Genomic DNA, 23,906 nt, shown 5'->3' on the forward strand with positions numbered 1-23,906 from the left:
AAATCGATTGGGTGGGCGTGCCCCTATGACGCTAAGTCACAGTGCTACGTGGTTAAACAGAATTGCGCTAGTGTTTCCTGGGAATACGAATTACAACAAGACCAAAACACATGAACAGAATCTGCAAATTTATGTGAATTTATTGAGCGAAATTATGAGTGATCTTAAGCACTCAAAATAATACCATATAAAAATATGTTTTTTCTTAAAAACGAAACCACAAAACATGATGCAACGAGCTTGGTTTCGGCAATATAAAAATCTGCATACATTTTCATTGTAATGTTGTAAAACGTGACAAGTATAGGCCTATAACAAAATTTAATGATTGTAGGCCTATACTTTATACACATTAAAAAACTTACATTACTGCCAGCTTCATCGAACAAAATAAATCGCTCATTCATAATACTATATGCAATGTTCCCCCTTCATGAAAATTACACCCATATTCTTTTTCTTCAGATTTTCCTTTGATTTACAAGCACACAATTACTGATACATTAGTAGCTATTTACAAGCCCTGGCCCTGGTCATACAAGTACTAGACGTTTGCCTTTCTGTGCTGTTTAAAATACCTCCTTAATGTTCTCAATTTCTAGTATGTTTTCACAAAGTTCAGCAGCTCAGGCTAAATATAATGATACCCAATACATGATACCATGAGTGGGAGGGAGTTTATGATTTGAATGGGGCTTCAACTTCGTCAATACTTCTATTTTCTCCGTTTTTTGCCAAATTTTTCTTTCAAAAATATCGAATGACAATTTGATTGACTTATCCTTTATAACTTTTAGGCAGTTTATAAACAATTTTACTTTTTTTTTACACTTGCGCTGGGAATTATACTAGCACGACCAAAGGGGGGGGAGGGAAGCAATTTTTGGCAGACCATTTTCATTTTTAGAATTCACCACTTCGGGGTACACCACAGTGGGGTACACATAAATATTATACAGTCCCTTAGCTAACCTTATGCCTAGCGCATCTCAGGACTGGTGGGTGAATAGTTTGCTGATTTTATTTTACAATTTTGGTGAAATAATAAAATACTAAATTTGACAGAAATCGTAAATTGTGACAAAATAATTGTTCCCATCTGATGATCAGAATAGCATGAATAGCTGGAATCTTAAGACACTTCCCCAGTAACAATAATGGAGTGATAGAGGCGGGTATTGAACTGAAGGCCTATAGATAATAACATCACTGCTCTTCTCCATCTGACTCATTAGCTCAGTTGGTAGAGCATCGGTCCGGTGATCCGAAGGTCCCAGGTTCAATCACTGGCTGTCATTTATAATATGTGGAGACCTGTGTTAAAAATCTTTCTCATAATAATGGAATGTCTTCTTCAAAATGATTTTCATATGGAACGTGGGGTTAAAATTTTAGGTGAAAGAAAAACAAATACTGAAGTCCGGATGATATTAGACAAAAATGATTACATCCTTGAAAATTCATATATTTCTACGAAAATCTTGCCATGATTTTCTCAGCATGCATCGATAGGTGTTCCTATCTTCACTAGTTCAAGTCTTGTAAAAAATAAACATTTATGAATAGTTTTGGTCCAAATTATATAATGCTACAAAATACTAGTATTAGCCCTATTGAGAACCAAATACTTCTTTAATTTCCACATTTCAAAGGGGGTCATTGACACAAAGACGAACTCCATTTTTTGCGAAAATGAGATTATGATACCAAAATTTTCAGAAGCATGAAAGAAGTAAATCCATCTAGCACACCACTGAAATCAATGGCCAGTGAAATATAGACTGAACTACATAATCTTAAGTCAATGTGGACCAGACCATTATCTCAGAATGGCCAAAATGGAGTTACGTCTTTGTGTCACTGACCCCTCGATTTGTACCTGCTTTTTGCACGTCCTCGTATAGCTGTATTAACACAACAAAACAATATGCCTGTAAAAATCACCCTTTTCCTTGACCCTGTGAAATGTATCACCCTGTTTTTGTCACCTATCCCACCATACTACCTTTGATCCAACAAGAAGGCACCAAGATCACATAGCCTACAATGTAGAGCAATAATGGCAAAATAGGTTTGCACTGCAAATAATATCGTCCTCGTTTTTTGTGACAATGATAAGGTGTGGTTGCTTGACCACTGTGAAAAACAATAACTTATCCCCCTAAAATGGACTTTGTGGGGCTAATTTGTGAACAGTTAAAATGGAAACGTGGACCCTCTTTTCTAATTTGGACCTTCTTGGGTTGAGAAGTGGACATATTTGTCCAGGGATGGGGTGGGGGTGAGGTGGTGTGTGTGTGTTGGGGGGGGTATCACGCCTACACCTCCCATGACTTCGGGCCTACTACATGATGTCCTAAAAAGGTTTTGTTTGCAATCACAATATAAGTTAAGCTGGATCAACACTAACTCCAGTTTTGAAAGACATAGGAATTTGTACCAACTCACACTATAGCAGTGTTATTGATGGTTCTTATTATAACTAAAACAGCTTCAAGAAATTCAAATCACTTTTAATTCAACAGATCTTGCAGTTCTTGAAATGTATGTATGAAAATATTTGAGGAAAATGCTAATTTCACCAACATTTCCTGAAAAAAAATCCTGCAAGACCTAATGTAGAACTTTGTTTGACATAATTATTTGAATTTCATGACAGCTTCCCTCAAGATGTAAAGAGCCACAAACCATGCACAATATATAGAACCCCTAAGGTATGATTTTCATCAACCATCACAAATTCAATGCCATGAAAATGTTTCAAAAGTTAAAAAGAATCAAGTTTGATTCATGCAAACGTTCACTGGAATCTTTAATATGCATGCATTAACCCAGCTAACACATTTTTTTAATTTCAAATTATTTTGTCAACACCTAATAATATTATGTCAAAATGTTTTGCATCAAGTTTTCAAAAAATGGTTTCTGAATATTTAAAATCCTTAAACAGGCAACCCGAGTACCTTTGTGGCATTCGCCGTAGGTGTGATGATGTAAGAGGTTTGAATAACTACCATAGCAATAGATGAATAAAATTTTTGAATATATCATCCTGCACTACAACATTCATGTGTTACTTACATGTATGCTTTGAACCATAGATGTCAAAGAACATGGGTGAAGACCTGGATCGTAATTCAATAGAATATGCATATCATGTTGATCACTCGCACCTGTAAGTTTAGTATCTTTGAAAAGAGTGATATTGTATTCAATCTATGATAGTCAACTGTAGTAGACCCTTTTCATTTATAATCATTGTTATTTGACCTTCCCCCTCTGACCATGGATACCATGGAAGCATGATCTATGCTGATCTGGACCAACAGCTAAATTTTCAAGTTGAGGGCTCACTCCGAAAACTGCTCCCCTTCGAGAACCGTTCCCGGGAGGAGCGATTCTCGGCAGGGAGCTTTTGGGGGTGAGCTACCAACATTAAAGATTAATAGCTGTGCTGTTGGATCAGAATAGGAAAGATGGTGTTTCCCATGCACGAACAGAGAGGGGACGACAGATAACAGTGATGATAAAACAGTAGACTAGTCTATGATTGCAGACATACACAGATGATGAGTGTAACCTGTTTGTAGTGCAGGGCAATGTATTCAAAAATTGTATGGTAGTTAATCCTGTTACATCATCACTTCTACAGCGAATTGATAAGAAACTGGTTAAAAATGTATCTCTAAGTAGTTGATCTCATCTCTATTCGCGGGTCGGGTCTGATGAAAAGCAATATATACATGTAGCACCATGAAATCATATAACTCCTGAAGTCAGAAAAAAAATGAGCACTAGCCTTTTTTGTAAAGAAACAAATCAGTTTTTCCAGGTGAAACAGTTCAATCCTAATCCTACTTTTTGACTATACTGGGTATGAAAGTTCCATATTCAATCAATTGACAGGCGACAGGTCAAAAATATGTTATTTAGCATGACGTAATAATTATATTAACTGTCACAGTAACAGACTTACAATGCAGCACAAGCATTCAAAATCATTAGTATTCAAGCCAAAACATCACTCCTAATTTCACTGAATAGGAGAATGATGACGACTGCCAACAAATCAGAGTACATAGTCTGAAATTAGTCTTTGTACAATGGGGTTCCAGCATTCTTCCAGCATACACAAAAAAAACCTAAAATACATAATTTTGGCCTCCTTTTCAAGAATTATTGCATATGATTGAGCTGTTTCACATGACATAACAAATTTTCTTTCAATTTTTTTGGGGTAATTAGAAAGCATATGAATAAGATCTAGGCGACCCCTGTCACTGAAAAAAAAAGATATCTCTGCATATTACATGTAAATGTATTCCTGAATTCTCAGTAATAACCCACAGGTGGTGGCGGCGTCTCTGGCTTCCACTCTTCAACCATGTATGTATGCAATGTCCCAAGCTCTTGTGCCAACTCTTCCGCATCTATTGTTCCAGACTGAATTCTCTTCATGATGTCTTGTGCTTTCTCCACAAAATCTGGAGGAACTTCAAATCCTAGTAACGGCTGAAAGAACACCAAGTATGCATTATAGAGATTCCTCCTGGCGTTCAAGCCAGGGCATTTCATATTGGAAGCACACTTAATGTTCACATTCACATTATTCAGTAGACATTGCATTTTGCTGTTGCATTCTGGTTCACTACTACTCAAATCATCAACATCTGATAATTTAATCTGTTTATCAATCATCACAAATTGTTCATCTCGGAAGTCTTCTATTGCTACACTCCCTAAAGGAGATTCAGCTAAATAAAACATCAATTGTGCCAAACCTAAACAAAGCCTAACACGTTCTTGATAATGTAGTGATGCCAAGTCCTGCATTTGTACTGGTTCGCCTAACTCAACAACTACAGTCATCCCTCTCTCTTGTATATGTGGACTACTTCGCTCGCTACGAAGACATAATCCTGTAAGACGAACGATGTTTGGATGTCTGAGTTGCTTTAACATCATTGCTTCTTTCAGTACTTTATAACTAGCAAGAACGTAACAGTCTTCCTCTTTTTTGTACATCCCACTTTTTAAACAATCTTGTACGTCCTTCACCTCTATACCTGCACTTTTAACAGCAACACTCACTCCATTTAACTGCCCTTCTTGAACAATCTTAGAAAAACCTTTCCCGAGTGTTTTCAAAATTCGTATCTTGTTGATATCTTGACATCCTAGCATCTCAGATATATTAAAATTGATTGCATTTAAGTCAAAATCTTGCTGCTGTTTAGCACCATTATCTTGGTTATCGAGTTGTTTTGGGAGTTGTGGAGCTACGTCTTCACCAAGGGGTAGTAGCGGTTTACCGTTTATATTCTTGAGTTGATCTATGAGTTGTTTCTCGTACCTCTGCGCATCCCAAAGTTGTTTTTGCAGATCATCCACCATAGCTTCCAGATGTCGCACTGTTGCTTGTTCTGCTTTGTTGAGCACCCTCCCATGTTCCTCGATATGTGGTATGTCAAATGTCTCTGCCCTTCTAGTGGCTCTTATAAACAGTATAAATGACACCAAAGTGACCACAGATAATAGAAGCCAATGATTTTGTTTGATTCTCATTTTGCAATGCTATTGTTATTATCTCCAACTGGATACATGGAACTTTCTATAGATATATTATACAGAATATGTTATTTCTTCTTTACAGTTGCAATTGTAACATTTTAACTTCACAATTTGATGAGACAGCTTCAGAAACACACACACCACAATACAGGAAACAGAAACAGATATAACTGCAAAATTGCAACATTAAAAATGTTTTTTATCACAGAATTTGATCAGCATTTTTTTAAGTGTTATATCAGATATCATGATAGTTGGTAAAATATCCATATACAAAGTTAATTTTAAAAGTAGTATAAACATCTATAGACAAGAATGTAGCATAAGAGTCACTTTGTCTGCGTCTGCTGTAGTAGCAAAAGTTACAAACAAGAATATCCTTTAAAAGGGAGAGTTCTTGCTGGGATGTCTTCTTCAGTTTGGAACCTTGGGATGGATTTCACTCAACAGGTTAGTCTCCGTCTCTTGCTGTTGTTGTAGTACTACCCAAATATAAGCTTGATGACTATGACAACGCTATTTAGAAATATTAAAGGCACTGCAAAAATAGAGAAAGGAAAAAAAATGTTTAGATTATTGTACATAAAATTCATATCTTTAATATTGACATGGGCTGGTTGAAGTCATATTTACATTAATGGTTTATAATTATGCCATGGCTTTTGAACACCACATTGAAACATATTTACTGACACCTCTACATACTTCAATACTAGTGTGACTACTCTACATAATGTGACTAAAGCAGTATTCAGACTTTTTATTGTACGTACAATATTGTATGCAACATATCTACGTTGTTTAATCTATTGCCATTATATTTCCAGTAATGTTTAAGTTCTAACGAATGTTTGATGACGTAAAATCGATAATATATTTCTACTAGATATTACATGTAACGTGATTATCGATTTTTCGTCATCAAACATTCAAGAACTTAAACATTACTGGAAATAGAATGGCAATAGATTAAATAACGTAGATATGTTGCATACAATATTGTACGTACAATACTCGGAGTCTGTGGAGCGCTTTAGTTGACTAGAAAGCTGTTGCAACTATTAGTGGTAGTAACACCTCTCGCCTATGATCTTTTGAGAATCTATTGAATAAAAACTACTTTGACCACTGACGGCCCTATCACACTGCATGGACATTCCTTTGTAATAAACATTACAATGTTTACAAATAGAATTTTTGAATTATTGACCAAGTCAATAATCTGCTGGTTTACAATCAGGGTCCCCAATTCTTGGAAGGGTTTGTGACATCTAAAATCACTTATAGAGGCCGTCAGCGTGACGTCATATGCCGCCATCTTGTGGGTACAGGCTGCGATGGTCGTTCGATCTCCATGCGTGAACAGCAAAATCACCGTGGTGATGCGTGATAACAGCTGCGTGGCAAGCTGCGCCTGCGCGTAGTGTCCGACGAGAATCCCGCGTATCATTTGTACCCACAAGATGGCGAAAGGCTGACGGCCTCTATTGAAGCTGATAAGATTTGGGTATTGATTAGCTGATTATTCTCCAGTACCATAACCAAGTCCCCATATATTCACTGCCCCCATCCCAATGGAAATGTTTGATCTGAAATCAAGTATCTTACCCCTACTCATCTCTGTCCTATTCAAAAGTATATAAACCACCTGTATGATTATCTTAGGCACCAGAAACAAATGTATTCGATCTTTGGATAGACTGTTGATGCTGCTTTAATGCTTGTTATTAATGAAATAACAACTAATTAATCAGAATTAATGCTGAATTTATATTGGTCAACATCATTGCATGCAAAGATTCATATGTATCACAATTAACAACAGTAAATTAATTGATATTAATCATAAGTAATCGAATAAGCATTGATGATCGCTCAAACTAATTTGTTTCTATTGCCTTATGTATCATTACTATTGTTTGATTGGCTCAGTAAGCTTACCTCTCATTACTGTTCTTATTGACCTGACAAGATTGATGATCTGTGCTTTCATACCAGGCTCCTCCCCAAACCCTCCTACACTCTGATCACTGCCCCATCCCACTGAAATAAAACAGACAAGATTTGCCATTAATTCCTAAGTTGTGATACCATTTAAAGTCGTATGTACTTTTTGAATGAAGCAAACCATTCAATATAATTATAAAGTCTACACCTACAAGGCTTTATCCATGTTCAAGGGCCAAAAGTAAATATGAGGTATTTCCATATTTCCTGCATGTACTTTTGGCCCTTGAACATGGATGAAGCCACCTCTTCAATATAAAGTCTACACCTACAAGGCTTTATCCATGTTCAAGGGCCAAAAGTCCAAATGGGGTTTTTTTTCCTGCCCAGTGACGAAGTGAAACTATAGTTTGCACTTTGCACTAATCCATTTACTGTCTAGGATTCTTTTTGGTGCTCTATACTTAGCACAAAAAGGAGAGACCCTGCAAGCACACACACAATCCCGAACATGCGCTAATAATATACATTATTGAAGCAAAGCACAATCGTCTCACCCAAAGCTGATAATGCCTAAACCTGGACAGATGAAGAAATTGCTTGAGAACACAGTCAGTCATCCTGGGTCATTTCTATAACAATGGGTCATTTTTTATGATATTATACAAATATTAATTGTCTATGAGTGTGATGGTCGAAATATAATCACGAGGTGAAAGATGGATTGTTCTATTCCACAAGCCGGAACGGCGAGTAGAATGGAACAATACATCTTTCACCGAGTGATTATATTTCACCATTACACTAATTTAAGACAGTTAATATTTGTTTTATATCACTCATGCATAAATTATATTACTAAAATACTATTTAAGGTAGGAAATACATTTTTTCATCAACATAACACCATGTTTTGCCGTGATATACTTCACATCTTCGTGTCCACCCCATAACTAAATCGGCAAGTCCAAGAGTCAGCGCACGGCTTGGCGCAGGCGCACTATAGTGAGGGAGTGAGAGCCCTAGATAGGGTGTCTGCTGGAATTAATTCCTCAATCGACAATTTTTGTACTGGTAGACGTGGCTTCAATTATTCAATCACATATCCAAAATCGACCAAAATCCACCCTGGGCAAAAATATCTACAGGCATTTGAAAATCACTATTTTACAGTAAAAATACACAAATCACGAACGTTTCCGACTATTAAGCCGCATTTACGCAAACATGGTTAACGCGTCCACGCTTACTGTTTTGTATTTGCGTTCGCGCAACAAGTGAGCGTGTTGGCGTTGCATACTGCGCAAACCAGAGCGTCACATCACACAACACACGAAGTCGGTGTCTAATTGATCGCCACCTTGTGCAATAATTTGTCGCTCGGATGACATAGTGGCGTATCACAAAAATGGCCATTTTGACAGGGGGGGCCGGCCAAGATTGGCTCAATTTTGACGTCGTCATTGGTTTTACACGTAAACACAAAAATGTCTCAAATTATTCCAAAACTGTACGTATGTTATTAAGCACTATTTTATCAGTCTAAATCCGTTGAGGTTCGCCAGTGAACCTCATTGTAAGTACTGTTTTTTTTTTAATATTTTTTGTATGAATAACGCACGATTATGTTACGATATATACTGAAAATTTCCCCCACGTATATCAATGAGTTTACATGGTGTAGTGGTTACGGATCTAGACTCCCACGCACAGAGTCCCGAGATCGAGTTCCATCTCCGGCGATGATTAAAAATTTTTCTTCTTCTTTTTTCTTTGAATTTAAAATTATTTATTTTCATGTGAAAATGTATATATTGCACTGGGAAATATATTTTGTGCATTTTTTTTTTCTGTATTTGGGACACTCAGCCAATAGAGCTAAAAACGGATCTTGGCTCCGGGAAAAAATAATTGCGTTGCGTCCATCGTGCAGGCAGTGTTGCCGTCATATTGTCTGTTTTGTTTACGCTTTTGGCTGTTGCCACATTGAATAATGTAGTCCACCGTCGTCTGCATTTTGAGATAATCACGTTTAAAGTTTTTGCAACTTTTACCCATTTGTCATACCTGAATCAAAATGTCCCCATTTGTTGAATGGATACGAAAAAATAAATATTTAAGTAATACATTTTATGTATAAAATACATTGATGTCATTCACCAATTAATTGTAATTAGGCCTAGTCATTAAACCTATGCCTATACGTCATTATAGTATAGGCCTACTAAACGTCTAATCAATTTAGACTTTACATAGGTCTATAAATAAGCCCATAGCCATTAACACTAATACGGCCTAAATAAATACAAACTTATCAGAACGGTCGACAAGAATGTCAAAAAGTATAGGCCTAGGACTTTGTTATGAAAAAGTTATTATAGGTTTACAACTACATGGTAGAGGCCAGACTAGATCGGTAGGCCTATATCAGACATTACAAGAAGCCTTCAACGGAAATTAATAGTTATCTAGACCTAAGTATCTCGTGGATTGGCTTTCTCTCATATCCCTCTTTTTTGCATTCTTTCCGTGCACCTTTATTCCGTTTTTAACCAGTTGGTTCGATAACCATTTAGCATGTTTAGTTTAATACCTCATAAGTCTAAAACCATTGGTCTAATAAATTATTATAACCCATTTAGTCTACAAACCACTTGGTCTACAAACCATTTGGTCCAACAAGCATTTAGTCTGCTAACAGTTTGGTCTAGGCCTAGGCCCTACGGTTAGTCTATTTAGCCTATATGCAATTTGCTAATGCAGTAGATTTATCGTGTTTTTATTTTGCTAATGTATAATATAACTGACGGCCAAATAGTATCTATGACTATAGGCCTACGTATTTACCTGCTGGCACACTACACGCTTATAGCCTACATGTGATAGGCCTATCGCGTGTGTTTGATACTAATTAGGCCTATACCATAATCTATGATTATACAATAGGCCTAAATGTTGATCTGTTGATAAAAATAATTGTTGGCAATATTATCCGATATCAGTTTAATAGGTCCTTATGGTAATTTAATGTTATTTTGTTTTCGGGAAGAAATGTAAGCAAGAGTTATTAAACGTGAACACAGGGCCGTCGCTATAGACCAATATGATTGGGGGTGTACAGCATGTTTTGCCGACGGAAATATATGTGAATTGTACACCCAATTTTTTTTAGTGTGTGTGTGTGGGGGGTGTTAGCGGTCCAATTTGTTTCCGACATTTTTTTAATTAGTAACTACTATAACCATGATAACATTAACAATAGCCCTACGTTAACAACAGCACAATTTCGTAACACATTATACACATCTTTTACATGACTCTGCCGACAAACACATAGCTTTGACTACATTTGCCGACAATCGCATGGTTTTGACAGCACAGTCCATTTTTGCCGACAAAAATTGTGTATTGGGAGGGGGGTATCACACCCCATACCCCCTTCTAGCGTCGCCCCTGCGTGAACGTAGCCTATCCGGCCCTATCATATTGATTTGATTGAAATGTTATCGCTCCATGAAATTGAGTCACTGACAATCGATGGCGGTTAAAACAACCTTGCATGCTCAAATATTATTTCTAAGCGAAAGTTGACGGAACTTAGTTTAACCTATAGCTTTAAGGGGTACTACACCCTGGCCAATTTAGTGCCTATTTTTGCATTTTTCTCAAAATTATAGCGCATTAGTGGTAAGTAAGATATGTATATTATAGAGGCCAGGACTACAACTACTGTACTGAAAATTCAGCAACTCAAGGCAAGTAGTTATTGATTTATTGATCAAATATTGGTTTTCCTCATTTTTGACTGTAACTCCACAACTGTTGTCTGTGCTGAAATAAAATTTCAAGTGCAGTAGTTGTAGTCCTTGCCCCTATAATATACATATGTTACTTGTCACCAATGCGCTATTATTTTTGAGAAAAATGCAAAAATAGGCACAAAATTGGGCAGGGGTGTAGTACCCCCTTAATAGATTTATTTGTAGGCCTACAAGGACAGATTTGTAGTAGGATTGAAGTAAAAAACGATTGGATTTTTATGATTGACAAATCCAGTTTCTACTCTACTTCTTCTAGACTTTAACCATCTTGGCAGTTCATGCTTTACGAGGGAAAAGTGGTCAATCGGGATACAGGCTACCGGGGTACCGTGGGCCTACTACACGCTACCCTGATAGGCCTACGATCCACTTAAAAGAACCAAACATCATGGAAGGTTTTGTGATCAGCCTAATTAGAGGGGCCCTACCCTCCCAGACAGAACAACAAAATAACTAAGCCCTTGTCTTTTTTTCAGACATAAATTATTGTAGGCCTATGTATACGCTAAAACAGCCCTAAGTTTATTTGTATTTGCACCAATTTTGCGATCATTTATAAGAAATAAAAAAAAGCAACTCTTCCTTTTTTTTTTTTTTAAAGACCCGTACTAGAGCCGAGGACGAGAGACATGTTTTTTTTGTTGTTTTTTTTTTGTTTTTTTAAATATTAGACCTAGTGGGCTATAGCAGGCAGCGTATAGGTGCATAATATAATATTATTTAGACTAATACTAAATCGACACCTTGAAATATCTTTTAAGCTATTATGCTAAAATTACGCAATTAATAATCCGCAAATCTAAGCTAATCTATTGGCAAAACAAGCGTAAACAGTCCGCCAATGAATGGCAAAATATATGCACTCAATGCTGCGAACCGTGTGCCAGCGGAAGGATAATAAATAAAATGTGAGTCAGCGCGGTGAACGGTGTGTGCGCACTATACGCAAAATTTGTCGCTCATGTGTCAGCGCGTCACGCCGTCGCGATAGCCGCGTGCGACCACGCCGCAATTGTATTTTGATTTACGTCTTGAATTAAACTTGCCCAAAGTTAGAATAAGTGCAACTTTCAAGGGGTTATAAAAAATTTGCCCAAGGTAGATTTTAGCGATTTTTGTTATACAATACTACAATATACTCTGCATCCATTGATACAAAAATCGTCGATTGAGGAATTAATTCTACCTAAACTGCCTTCACTCCCTGACTACTACGGCAGAGCACATGATGGTAAAGACTATCACACAGAGAGGGTGATAGTAAAAATGATAAATGGTAATCAACCAATGAACTGTCTAGAATTTATGTATGAGTGATTTAATACTGTGCGGTAATACAAAGATGGTTCTTTTTTTTTTTTCAATGCAACTCCTGATGCAATGTGACCGAATCATGGTGCCAAAATTTAAATAAATATTGTAGAGGGGTATCGACCATTGAGCGTAAGTAAACTGCCATTATTCAGGCAGCTCTATGAATGGGTCCATATTTTAAACTGCTATTATAGGAATAGTCCATATTTTGGAACTACTAGGACCTATGATGAATGATCCACAATCTGTGACTTTTTGCGTCTGACATCATCTGCCAACTCCTTACGACCCTTGATTGGTTAATAGCGTGTAAAAGGAAGGTCGATTCATCTGGTGCCGATTAAAGAAAAGGAATCACCGAAAATGGCGAAAAAATACATACTTTTTCAAGATTAAATAGCAACTTTTCTAGGTATTGTTGACATGGTGCCTTCAGCATTCAGGAAAGGAGTGTTCTACTATGAAGACCTAACTTTTGAGATGGTTTGTATTTTGAAGGTGCAAAATTAACCACAAGTCACCCTGTTTTACTGCCGTGTTCAGCATCTCAGTGACACTTGTAAATAAACCGTGCCCGAGTTTGATTTACAGATGACGTCTTTTTAATTCTGTCACAAGTGCATTATATAGGTGGGTCAGTTTTTTGACCCCTTGGATGCTCGCCTATACCCAATTTTAAGTCAAGTACCCCCCCTCCCCCATGCGTATATTCTCCATGTAGTTTTACTGCAGACCTAAACTTGCACAAGTAAAGCTAAGTAATAGCTTGAAAAAGGTTCTAAGTAAAAAAACAAGATTCTTTATTTTAATATCAAAATGCAATGAAGTCACATCCAGTATACCCGGTATTTTAAAATTGGTCCCAGGAAAATGTTAAAATGTTACCGTTACTTTCAAAGAAAAATAGCATTTTGGCAAGTTTGCATTAGTGTATCTACATGTAGTAAAATACTCACTTTAGAAACCTGTGTCACTGATGTATGTCATCTGTGATTGCTCAACTTATTCTATGCATCAGCTTTGGTCCCAAAAAATATTTAAAAAGATAATTTTTGAGTGATTTTTATGAGCAGCGAAAAGTCCACACCACGACTGTGTACATGTGAATATGGTGATGAATGCACGCTAAATCGCGGCGGCACATACACATAGCTCCTTGGAACTCGCGGGCAGAGCCGTGAGTTCCAATTATTGGAACTAGGACCCCTTTCGGTATCTAATAAGTTATTAATAAGCAATGCATTAAGTGACCCATTTTCAGGGTTCGCAGGCTTTTGCCGCAGGTGGAAAAAACCGCGGTTTTAACCGCTTGGCAAAAAAAACAGTTTTTGCCAGTTTTTGCCGGCAAAAAATGGCAAAAACTAAAAAGTGATTTGTAGTTCAGTTTTTCATCTCAAAACAAATTATTAAGTTACAAAAATAATTTCCTCAGTGTAACAAGGCCAGATTTTGTAATTATAAGTAACATTAAGTAAAATTAAAGGCATGCGTTTTCATTGCCCAAGTGCATTTAACCGAATATCAAATTCAAAACTTTTTCATTTTAAGGACTTGATGAGACACAAAATAAGTTGAATGATTCATTAAAAGTTGTGTGTTACTGTTTATGAGCTTTCTGTGTTACTTTTTAATATTTGAGTGACTATAAGTGAGTTTTTGCCAGTTTTTGCCGGTTTAAACCAGGCAAAAACTGGCCAAAACAGGTTTTTGCCACCCTTGCTGGCAAAAAACAGGTTTTTGCCGGCAAAAACCGAACCCTGCCCATTTTTTATTTGGATATTTTTTATTCCACCCTGTATAACTTCAAGGTCACCCTGTGATGTCCATGAGTTGAAATCTGTATTTTAAATTGCTTTTGCCTTCAGCTTTCCAAAAATGTATACTTGGATAGTTGTGGAGATATATTCTAGTTTGAAACTTGATTGGTGTAAAAATTCATAATATTTGTGATGTACCGGTAATGCTTGTGTGGCGAGTTCAAAACACATGGCCATATGACAAGTATTAAATGGAAAATGTGACATCATAAACATCACTGAAAGCGGAAAAGTGTTACTCCCCCTCCAAATTACAGACGCGGACGCACACATTGTGCCGACTTTGAAGGTGCGCATACTTCCAGCAGAGAAGCAGCACTACGCTCTGTGGTTCGCTCTGTTAACGCGTTGTATACGCGCACGTTGTCACTTTGTACTTGAGTGGACAAACTGTAGGTGTCCCAACTCATCGCGCACAACTGCATGAGTGGTGGTGTAGACTGTGGAACTCAGTCGTCAATGATAGTCAGTCACTTATCTTTTGGTCGTTATATGACTATCATTTGAGGACTGAATTCTTAATCTTGTACATCTTCCGAGGTGCAGTTTCAGACAATAGCTTGGGATTATTGGGGCAGAGGTTATCTTTTGAATTCTTTCATGACCACTGAACTAGTCAAGCCTGATACTCGGCGTGAATTGAAAGACCATGTCACTCGCCACAAAAGAATGTCAAAGGTCACCCGACACCAATTTGGTGTACTTCCGCACCTCGGAAAATGATGCTTGTAGCGAGATCAGCGCATACGATGATTTACGCATTTGTATCTGTTTGTGTGTGAAACTTAGTGAAAACAACTCACCATTTCTCATCCTTTCAAAACTCCAAATACAATAGGAAATTATTTTTACAGAGTTTAAAGATGGAATTTTCCGATTATGTAAAGTTTTCCACAAAAAAAGAACACTAAGCATGTTTTTTAATGTCATGAACTTGTTGAAGTTCAGGAGTTACGACCGTAGCGACTCGATCGACGGGACGCCATTTTTTTCGTCTGCTTGAAATTCACGAAATCTCGATTTGGATTTATCCACGAGACTCCACGAGACTTACCTGGATGATGTCATCATTTTATAGGGAATTTTGTGACCTTTGCACTCATACCAAACACGACGGAGTTTGTTTTGGGGAAAGCCCCTAATTTTTCAGTTTTTTGAGGTCTATTTTTTAGGTAAGATTTTGATGGTTTTTGGCGTAAAAAGTTGTTGAAATGGAGCAGAAGGAGGTCATTACACCTATATTACACCCATATAATATGAAATTTTAGAGTATTTTAAAGATGTTTGTGGTCATTCTTCTGCAGAAATCCATCGCGCATAGATGCGCAAAGGGAATTACTGTGATGACCCGTATTTGCAATTGGCCGTGAAAATACGACAATACGGGGAGAAGTGGTGAGGTGGCGGTGCACGTGCTGTTCCTGATCGGGCTGACGCCGGGGTGGGAGATGTACAGTGCATATCGGGTCATGTCGTATGTGGTAAAATGCAAAATGCACACTTAATTCAAGTGATATTATTTTTGTTACTACTTTTAATCAACTCTATGATACTTTAAGAATTTGTATAATTTTTTTCACTTCCTTTGTATTCTTTTTTCAATACTAAAGTTGAGTAGTGCAGTGTCAGATGAGGTTGACAAGTAAACTAATGGCACTGGCAGAACATGTTCATGTGTTGCATGGGTCATAATTAGATTATGATTACATATTCATTTGTTTATTTTTTTTATTCCTTTATTCATTCATTCCTAAATTTACTTGTTTATTTACTTACAATATTTATTTATTTATTTCTTGGAGGCAATATCATCGTCTCTAAAATAATGCTGTATTTATTGTATGCATAAAAATTGACTCACAAAAAACCCAGTAAACTTCACATGACTTTAAATAGGCATAACCTCCCCATATTTTAAGTTATAGAGCTGATTCTGGCACCATTGTCTTTCTTTTTTAATGCCCTTTACATTGATACCAGATTTGTAAGTGTTAGACAAATAAATCCAGGGTACTACCATAAACAAAAAATGACAGACAAATTCCGCTACCCTTCACAACTTCAAATAGGTATATTATAACTCCCCCATACTTTGAGCTATAGAGCTGTTTTTGGTACCATTGTCTAAGTTTCTTAATGCTCTTTACAGTGATACCAAATTTGTAGATGTTCCTAGAATAAACCTAAAAAGTGTTGTCCTCGCTAGCTTAAGGTCCATGACTGCTGGTGGTGTAGGACCGGATCGCATTAATGATCAATAAGCCCTTTCGCAAATTCAGATCATTGCAACTGCGCATGCTCAGACATCGTCATCACACAATCTTCCACGAGAGATAAACACGAGGAGGCTGCAGTGCATTTTCAATGGTGGCGAACTTTGCACTTCCTTCAAAAACATATTTCTGTAAAACATTTTTTATTCATTCCTACATATGTTAATATTTCCTGTGAAATACAAATACTGTGAAGGAATGAAGACCGAACTGTCAGCGAAATTCCAGTACAAAACATTTTTATGCAAACGTCAAAGTTCACCCCATTGAAAATGTACAGTAGCCTCATCATGTTTATCTCCAATTTTATCGGCAAATATTACCCATGATGCACCATGATCTGAATTTGCGAAAGGGCTTATTAAGTGAGTGAATACGAGATGTGGGCTAAAAGGGTCATACACATGTGCGGTGGTGTTCTTGTAACTTTGTCTTTCACTAGAAATACTCATACATGCATACTGATTACTGTACTGCGCCAATAAAGTATTCTTACTCTTATAATCAAATTGAGTAATTCTTGGCCAAACTGGAACACTTTGAGCGCTAGTGGCTCGCTGATAAACACTAGCTTGAATATAGCGCGTACAGAAGAAAGTATGTACGCGCCTTACACTGCGTACACGCTTAGTACACTACATGGACGCAACTCGCATGTTCCAGTTTGGCCAAGAATTGCCTAATTTTATTATAGTTACTACACTTCTTGGAAAAATAATCACAATTTCAACGTGCTGAACAATATTGGGGTAAATTTGTTTTTTAATAGATGCACTATCTAATCCTGCACATTATGACACCACATTGAATCCAATGTGACCTCAAGAAGTAAAGTTACAAGCAATTGAATAGACGAAGGTCCAGTTTTAAAAGTGACAACTGTGCAAAATTCGGCAGGTTGCCGGTCCGGAAATCAAATGATTATCACTCAAATGACCCACAATGATAATGATGATTTATAATACAAAAATACATATTTAGCTGTATTTTTTAGAGTGACGCGATACCTAAGAGCCTTAACTACACAATACAAACCTTTAGATAAAAATCGTTCTTCGTGTAACACAGCAATCGCGTTAATACACAGCAAAGCAGCTTCTAGCAAGGAATACAGTCCAAACGCCATTTTTGCTACGTGTCAGTTTCTCAACAACAGAGGGCAGTATTTTAAATTTGCTGACAATCCCTGCTGATGATGACACCTGATGACACCTGCAATGGCAACAGGCTAGGCAACAGGCCTGGAAAAGTAAAAGCAATGATCCCGGGGGAGCACAGAATTAGAGAAGGAGAACCGCTACGTACAATCGCGCCGTCAGCTATGGGGAGAAAATTGGGGGTATTCGGGTCCTTGTCGACGGTGCGTGGGGAGACGAACGAAAACAACTCTGCGTCTTGAAGCGTCTTGGTACTCAAGCGTGCAGTGCAGGTCGCATCAAGTCGTCTCTCAAATGCGCCCATCATCCATGTCGCGCTTGCCGAGACAACGAATGCCTCGCGCGCATTCCGAGGGAAACCGAATACCCTCAATTTTTGCTCCATGCCTATCAAGATGGCGGTCGAGTCCTGGTTCTCTGGTTTTAATTCTGTGCGGGGGAGGCACTTAGGGGCTGTGCAATAATTATGAGCCCTGGGGAGGGCAAAATTGGGGGGCAAGAAATTTTGGCGAGCCAAAGGGGGGCAAGCAATTTTGGGCAAGCCGAGAGGGGGGCAAGCGATTTTTGGCACACATTCATGCGGCACCTTTTTAATAAAATGCTCTAAAAAGGCTTAGGAAAACAGTACGGAAACGCTTAAATATGCAAATTTTCCTGCTCAAGCTGCTTTCAAGCAACATACATCTAGACCATTTAAGGTTTGCAAATTGGGATCCAAAAATTTGGCATGTTCAAAGGGGGGCTAAAATTTTTGGCGGGCCGAGAGGGGGGGCAAGCAATTTTTGGCAAGCCGAGAGGGGGGGGCAAGCAATTTTTGGCGAGCCGTTTGAAAATTCTCATAATTATTGCACAGCCCCTTAACACAAATGACCATACAAGGCCCCATGTCTCAGGGGAAGTTGTCCAAAATTGTCAAAAATGACCAAAGTTGCACAAAGTTGCATTAAGTTGCCTAAACATTTTGTAAAGTTGCGCAAAGCTGCATTAAGTTGTTCAAATATTTTGCAAAGTTGCGCAAAGTTGCATAATTATTTATCCAAAAATTGCATTAAGTTGCCTAAACATTTTGCAAAGTTGCATTAAGTTGCCGAAACATTTTACAAAGTTGCGCAAAGCTGTCCATAGTTGGGCAAAGTTGCCCTACTCTCTAAATGTAAAAGAGTGAAAAACCACTCTGAATTTCAGAGTGAATTTAAGTTAGCTCTAAAAGAGTGGGTTTTAGCTCTAAAAGAGTGAAAACAGTACACATAATTTCACTCGCGATTTCGAGTGAGCCTCACTCGCTCAAAAGTGGCGCAAAATCTCACTCTTTCTTGGAGTGAACTGTCAGCCAATCAGAAGCGCCAAAAATCGGCCGATGTTTGTTGAACTTGTGTAACAAAATGGCGAACAGTGTGTGAATGAATGGCGAAAAGAAAGCGGATTTGATGAAGAAATAGACAGCATACTCAATAGTGATTACATTTATGTGTAGGTCACAACTCGTAGCAAGTATACACTTGGTCTGGAGACAACGGCGGCAGTAAGCTTAAGTCATATGTGAGCAGTTTGTTACCGGCCCAGTGCCAGTTTACATGTACGCATATGTAAGCTTATGTAGGTTACGCCGCATCACGCTTCTCCAGACTGTGACCGTAAACATGGTATTTGCCAAGTGTTATGTCCTACACCTAAGTGTACTCACCATTGAACAGTTTGACTATTAGCTTCACTAAATCCATAGTTTTTCATCATTCATCCCACACTGAAGTTCGACACATTGTGTATGTGCTTAAGCTTTAGACCAGTTCAATATTCCTAGACCGGGCCCTACCCTAACCTGGGGCCTAGCCTCACAACAATTTAAAGCACATAGTAGCTGTTATGAACTGCTGTAAAAACATGGTATTTGCCAAGTGTTATGTCCTACACCTAAGTGTACTCACCATTGAACAGTTTGACTATTAGCTTCACTAAATCCATAGTTTTTCATCATTCATCCCACACTGAAGTTCGACACATTGTGTATGTGCTTAAGCTTTAGACCAGTTCAATATTCCTAGACCGGGCCCTACCCTAACCTGGGGCCTAGCCTCACAACAATTTAAAGCACATAGTAGCTGTTATGAACTGCTGTGATATTCTTGTATATAAAATAGGCCTAAATGAATAAATAAATAAATAAATGCTCTTTTCTGATTCACTCTTTTCCGGAGTGAATTTTTCACTCTTTCTTGAGAGTGAGCTTCACTCTAAAAGAGTTGTCACTCAGATGGCTCTTTGAAAGAGTGAGATTTTACTCTTTTTGAGTGATTTTTCACTCTTTCACATTTAGAGAGTAAGTTGTGTAAACCTTTCATAAAATTACGTCAAGTTGCATACAATTTTGCAAAGTTGCACACAGTTCCTCAAAGTTGCCAAAACATTTTGCAAAGTTGCGTAAAAATTTGGCAAAGTCAAATGACAACTTTGAGCAATTTTGCGCAACTTTGGTCAATTTTGACAATTTTGGACGACTTCCCATGTGACATGGGGCCTCATACAGGTATGCTCCCCAGAAAGAACCCCCTTTTTGGATTTCGCAGCTCCGAAGACCCCCTATATTTGACCAAACTAGAGCTCCGGAGACCCTAATGATTTCAGCTCTAGGGGACCGTTCACAAACACTTGTTAGGGGGGCCCTGAAAAGTTTTGACCCTCCTGGGGGGGCTGAAAAAAATTACCACAAAATTTGCTAGGAAAAATAGGCCGGCGGGTAGGGTAAATTGGGGTAAATGGAACGGTGGGGTAAATGGAACGCTGAGAATACAATTCCCTCAATGAAGAAAAAAATTGGGCAACATCATACCGAGTGTTCCATTTACCCCAACGCCATACGTTCTGCTTTCGTTTCATACCCCAAGCGTGGGTTTACTCGGTATTTGAGTGGAAGAAAATCTCAAATGTTGTCACTGACCATGAAGTGGTGCTACGGTTCAGTGAACATTACTAATTTAAGGGTATTGATTCCTAAATATTTGAATGTTGTGCTGAGAGTTGTCTTACAATATTGGCAATATGTTTGTTATATACAATAACATAATTGTTTTAAACAATAAAATAGCAGATTTTAATGATGAAATTATGCAAATTAATATGCTAATTAGCTAATTAATTGTTTGGTGTTCCATTTACCCCACAACAGATCCACTTGGGGTAAATGGAACACAGTTGACTGACTTCAAATATATATAACATGTTAATATTTTTTTTACTAATTGGTTTAATTATTATGAAATTATATACTACAAATAACTAATTCATGGTAGATTAGGCCTACTAATAAAAAAAAAAAAATCTGAAAACCATTTTTTCTGTTATGTACCGAGAGAATGTGTATTTTTACGTGGTATTTTACCATGTTAGTAAAAAAACATGAAAACAAAATTATTTTTGTTAATCTTTTGTTTAGTCACAAAATATATGTTAAATAAAATATTCTGATGTCTTTTCAATGTAAATATAGCTATGAATGTAGGCTCCTTGCAAGTAATGCCCCTTGTTCCAATTACCCATCCCACAGTTCCATTTACCCCAATTTGTTGGGGTAACTGGAACACCGTGACCATGCATGTATTTGGACCGATACAAGAAACAAAGCCATAAAATGGGAGTTTATCTGTTAAAACAAGTTGTAAAAACATATTATCTACTTATTGAAACAAACAAAAATCATATATGGACACCCTCCTGACCACAGAAAGTGATTTATTGCTTAAGCGTTCCATTTACCCCAATTTACCCTAATCATCAGTTTTTGTAATGAAATTTTTTTGCATCAGGCCCCCCTAACAAGTGTTTGTGAACGGTCCCTAGAGACCCAAAACTTGCTCATTCCTCATATTTCTTTTGTTTCAGGCGATTTTCAACCAAAAAGCCAAGAAAGACCCTTGATATTGACTGTTCACAGCTCCAAAGTCCCCATTTTACTAGTCCATACAGGACCAACGCAATATTTAGTACTATAATCAACGCCGTCAGGCGTTGGTCCTTATAGATCCGACATATCCTCCCTTGGAAAGTCAAGGGAAATGTCAAACTGACTAACCACGCCTACTGACAGCTACTGACGATATTTAGCCAATCAGATTAGACTTGCCTTCCACCTGCCAACTACTAGCTTCCAGCTTTGGATCTAACACCACTATTGCGTAACAATATCAATAATCATGTCAATTCATTCATTCATTCATTCAATTTATCTATGTCCTCTTCAATTGGGAAACTATTGAAGATTTTCCCCGGGACTTTTGATAATAGAGGTTATCCACTTCATTCATGTGTGACGTCTAACAAAAGGCACTGGTTCCCGTAGTATTCGTCATTCAAACTAATTCAATGCATGACCTCGGAGTTAGCTGCATGACTTTGGCGGGCTATTTTGAAACAGTCATGGTTACACATGCAGCAGGTACTTCTTTAGAATGTCCTAAACAAGGTATAGCAGTCGTTGATAGGACATGCGGCTTATAGAACATGGATAATCTCTATTCCTGTCCCATATAAATCAATGGTTAAGAAGATACTTGGCGATTATTTGACCCGTGACTCGGGCTGAAATGTTCTTTTTCAAGTTCTTCACTTTGTAGGTTGCGCACATTATACAGGGTTGGTTTTTTTTTTTTGGGGGGTGGCCATCGTTTCATTTTATCATTAGGCCTCAGTTATTATTATTTGTTTTACAATACTATAAAAATGGATGACGCCGCTATTTTGCATGCTTCGAATAAACTAAATTTTACATGGACATGGTTTTCCGACAGGATATGGGAAGAGCTTTATTTTCCAGTCAGCGCCGCCAATTTGTGTTAATTTTCTTTAAAATGTCGACATCGCCATAAAATGTAGTCATTTACTTGATTTGTAGTTTAGTCCAATTCCTATTAAAGTGAGGTAGGTCTATTCACTTTCTTTACTAACACAATATTTCAAGAGTTTGTTTCCAAAAGGCATTAGTTCAATAGCTGCCTTGTGTAACATTTTGCTGGAATATTTTTACATTCTAAAGTTTAAATGACATTTAACGATTGGAATGGATATGTTTAATTGCACATCTGGCTTATTCTCTTTCAATAATAGATTTGTCCCCTAAAATTGTCAAATCCAAGGTTTTAAAATGGCTGCCATTGCACTTGATGCCCTTTTCTTCTTCGCACGTGGGAAGTTAAAGGGATTTGCAATTATTTGCCAAACTATTATTGTTATAACTATACATTCTACTACGCCAATGTTATTAGAGTGGCAAGGTTACTGCTACTCAATATTTTCAAATAAAAAATCCCACAAAACAGTCTTTGGACTTAATGCCTTTTGGAACCAAACTCTTCATTTAATGATGTTCAAATTTTCTCCATTATTTTAGGACCCTGGAATAAGGCAAAAAAAAGACCATCGCTTTATTCAATACATTTAATTTATGGGTAAAATGGCATTTTTTTTTTTTGGTGATTTTTGTTCAGTTTTGACCAAAAGAACAAGTTTTTATATGGGATTTTTTTTGAAAATTGACATATACATCTTGCAAAGTGTATCAGTTTACTAAGATGGATGTTTGGATCAAAAACGTCAATCATAACATTTTTCTGCGACCTATGGTTTTTGACCTATGACCCCTTGGAATTCATAAGTAGGCCTAAAACGGGTGTTTTTAGTGATTTTGGTGTGGGGGTACAAAATATTTTGGTGTATACAAAAAAAGGATCCAAAAAAAGTGGTTCTAAAAGTTTAACATGTGTAGGGGGTCAAAAAAGTTTTGACATACCGATATCAACATTTTCCAGCCCCCAAGTAATTATGAACGTTCCCTTAGCTTTTTAAGTACGGTATCTCTTCCAAATTTGGCAAATTAGGCCTATAAACATTTAGATTTTGCAGTGTTCCTTTTTTGGACCTCGCCTCATACAAACAGACGGCTGCCAAAAATTGAAAAACGATGAAAGCAGTGCACTTTTTAAAATTTTGTCTTGTCTTGTCTTTAGTTGTTTGTAA

At 37.4% G+C, this 23,906-nt stretch overlaps 2 protein-coding genes across 2 annotated transcripts; both read right to left on the reverse strand.

Annotated features, from left to right (window-relative positions):
- Positions 1-122: 122 nt before the first annotated feature.
- On the reverse strand, positions 123-5,565 carry LOC140171127 (extracellular tyrosine-protein kinase PKDCC-like). Its single transcript, XM_072194310.1, has one exon. It carries the CDS (start codon positions 5,563-5,565, stop codon positions 4,333-4,335), a length of 1,233 nt encoding a protein of 410 aa, XP_072050411.1. The 3' UTR covers positions 123-4,332.
- On the reverse strand, positions 5,549-17,920 carry LOC140171128 (immediate early response 3-interacting protein 1-like). The gene is made up of 3 exons (XM_072194311.1): positions 17,779-17,920; positions 7,513-7,614; positions 5,549-6,109 (listed from the first exon to the last, which is right to left on the reverse strand). The coding sequence occupies exons 1-3, from the start codon at positions 17,867-17,869 to the stop codon at positions 6,054-6,056; spliced, it is 249 nt and encodes an 82-aa protein (XP_072050412.1). The 5' UTR covers positions 17,870-17,920; the 3' UTR covers positions 5,549-6,053.
- Between the last annotated feature and the right edge of the window lie 5,986 nt (positions 17,921-23,906).

The sequence above is a fragment of the Amphiura filiformis genome, chromosome 15 (genome assembly GCF_039555335.1).
Source record: "Amphiura filiformis chromosome 15, Afil_fr2py, whole genome shotgun sequence".
In the NCBI taxonomy this organism is placed as follows: domain Eukaryota; kingdom Metazoa; phylum Echinodermata; class Ophiuroidea; order Amphilepidida; family Amphiuridae; genus Amphiura; species Amphiura filiformis.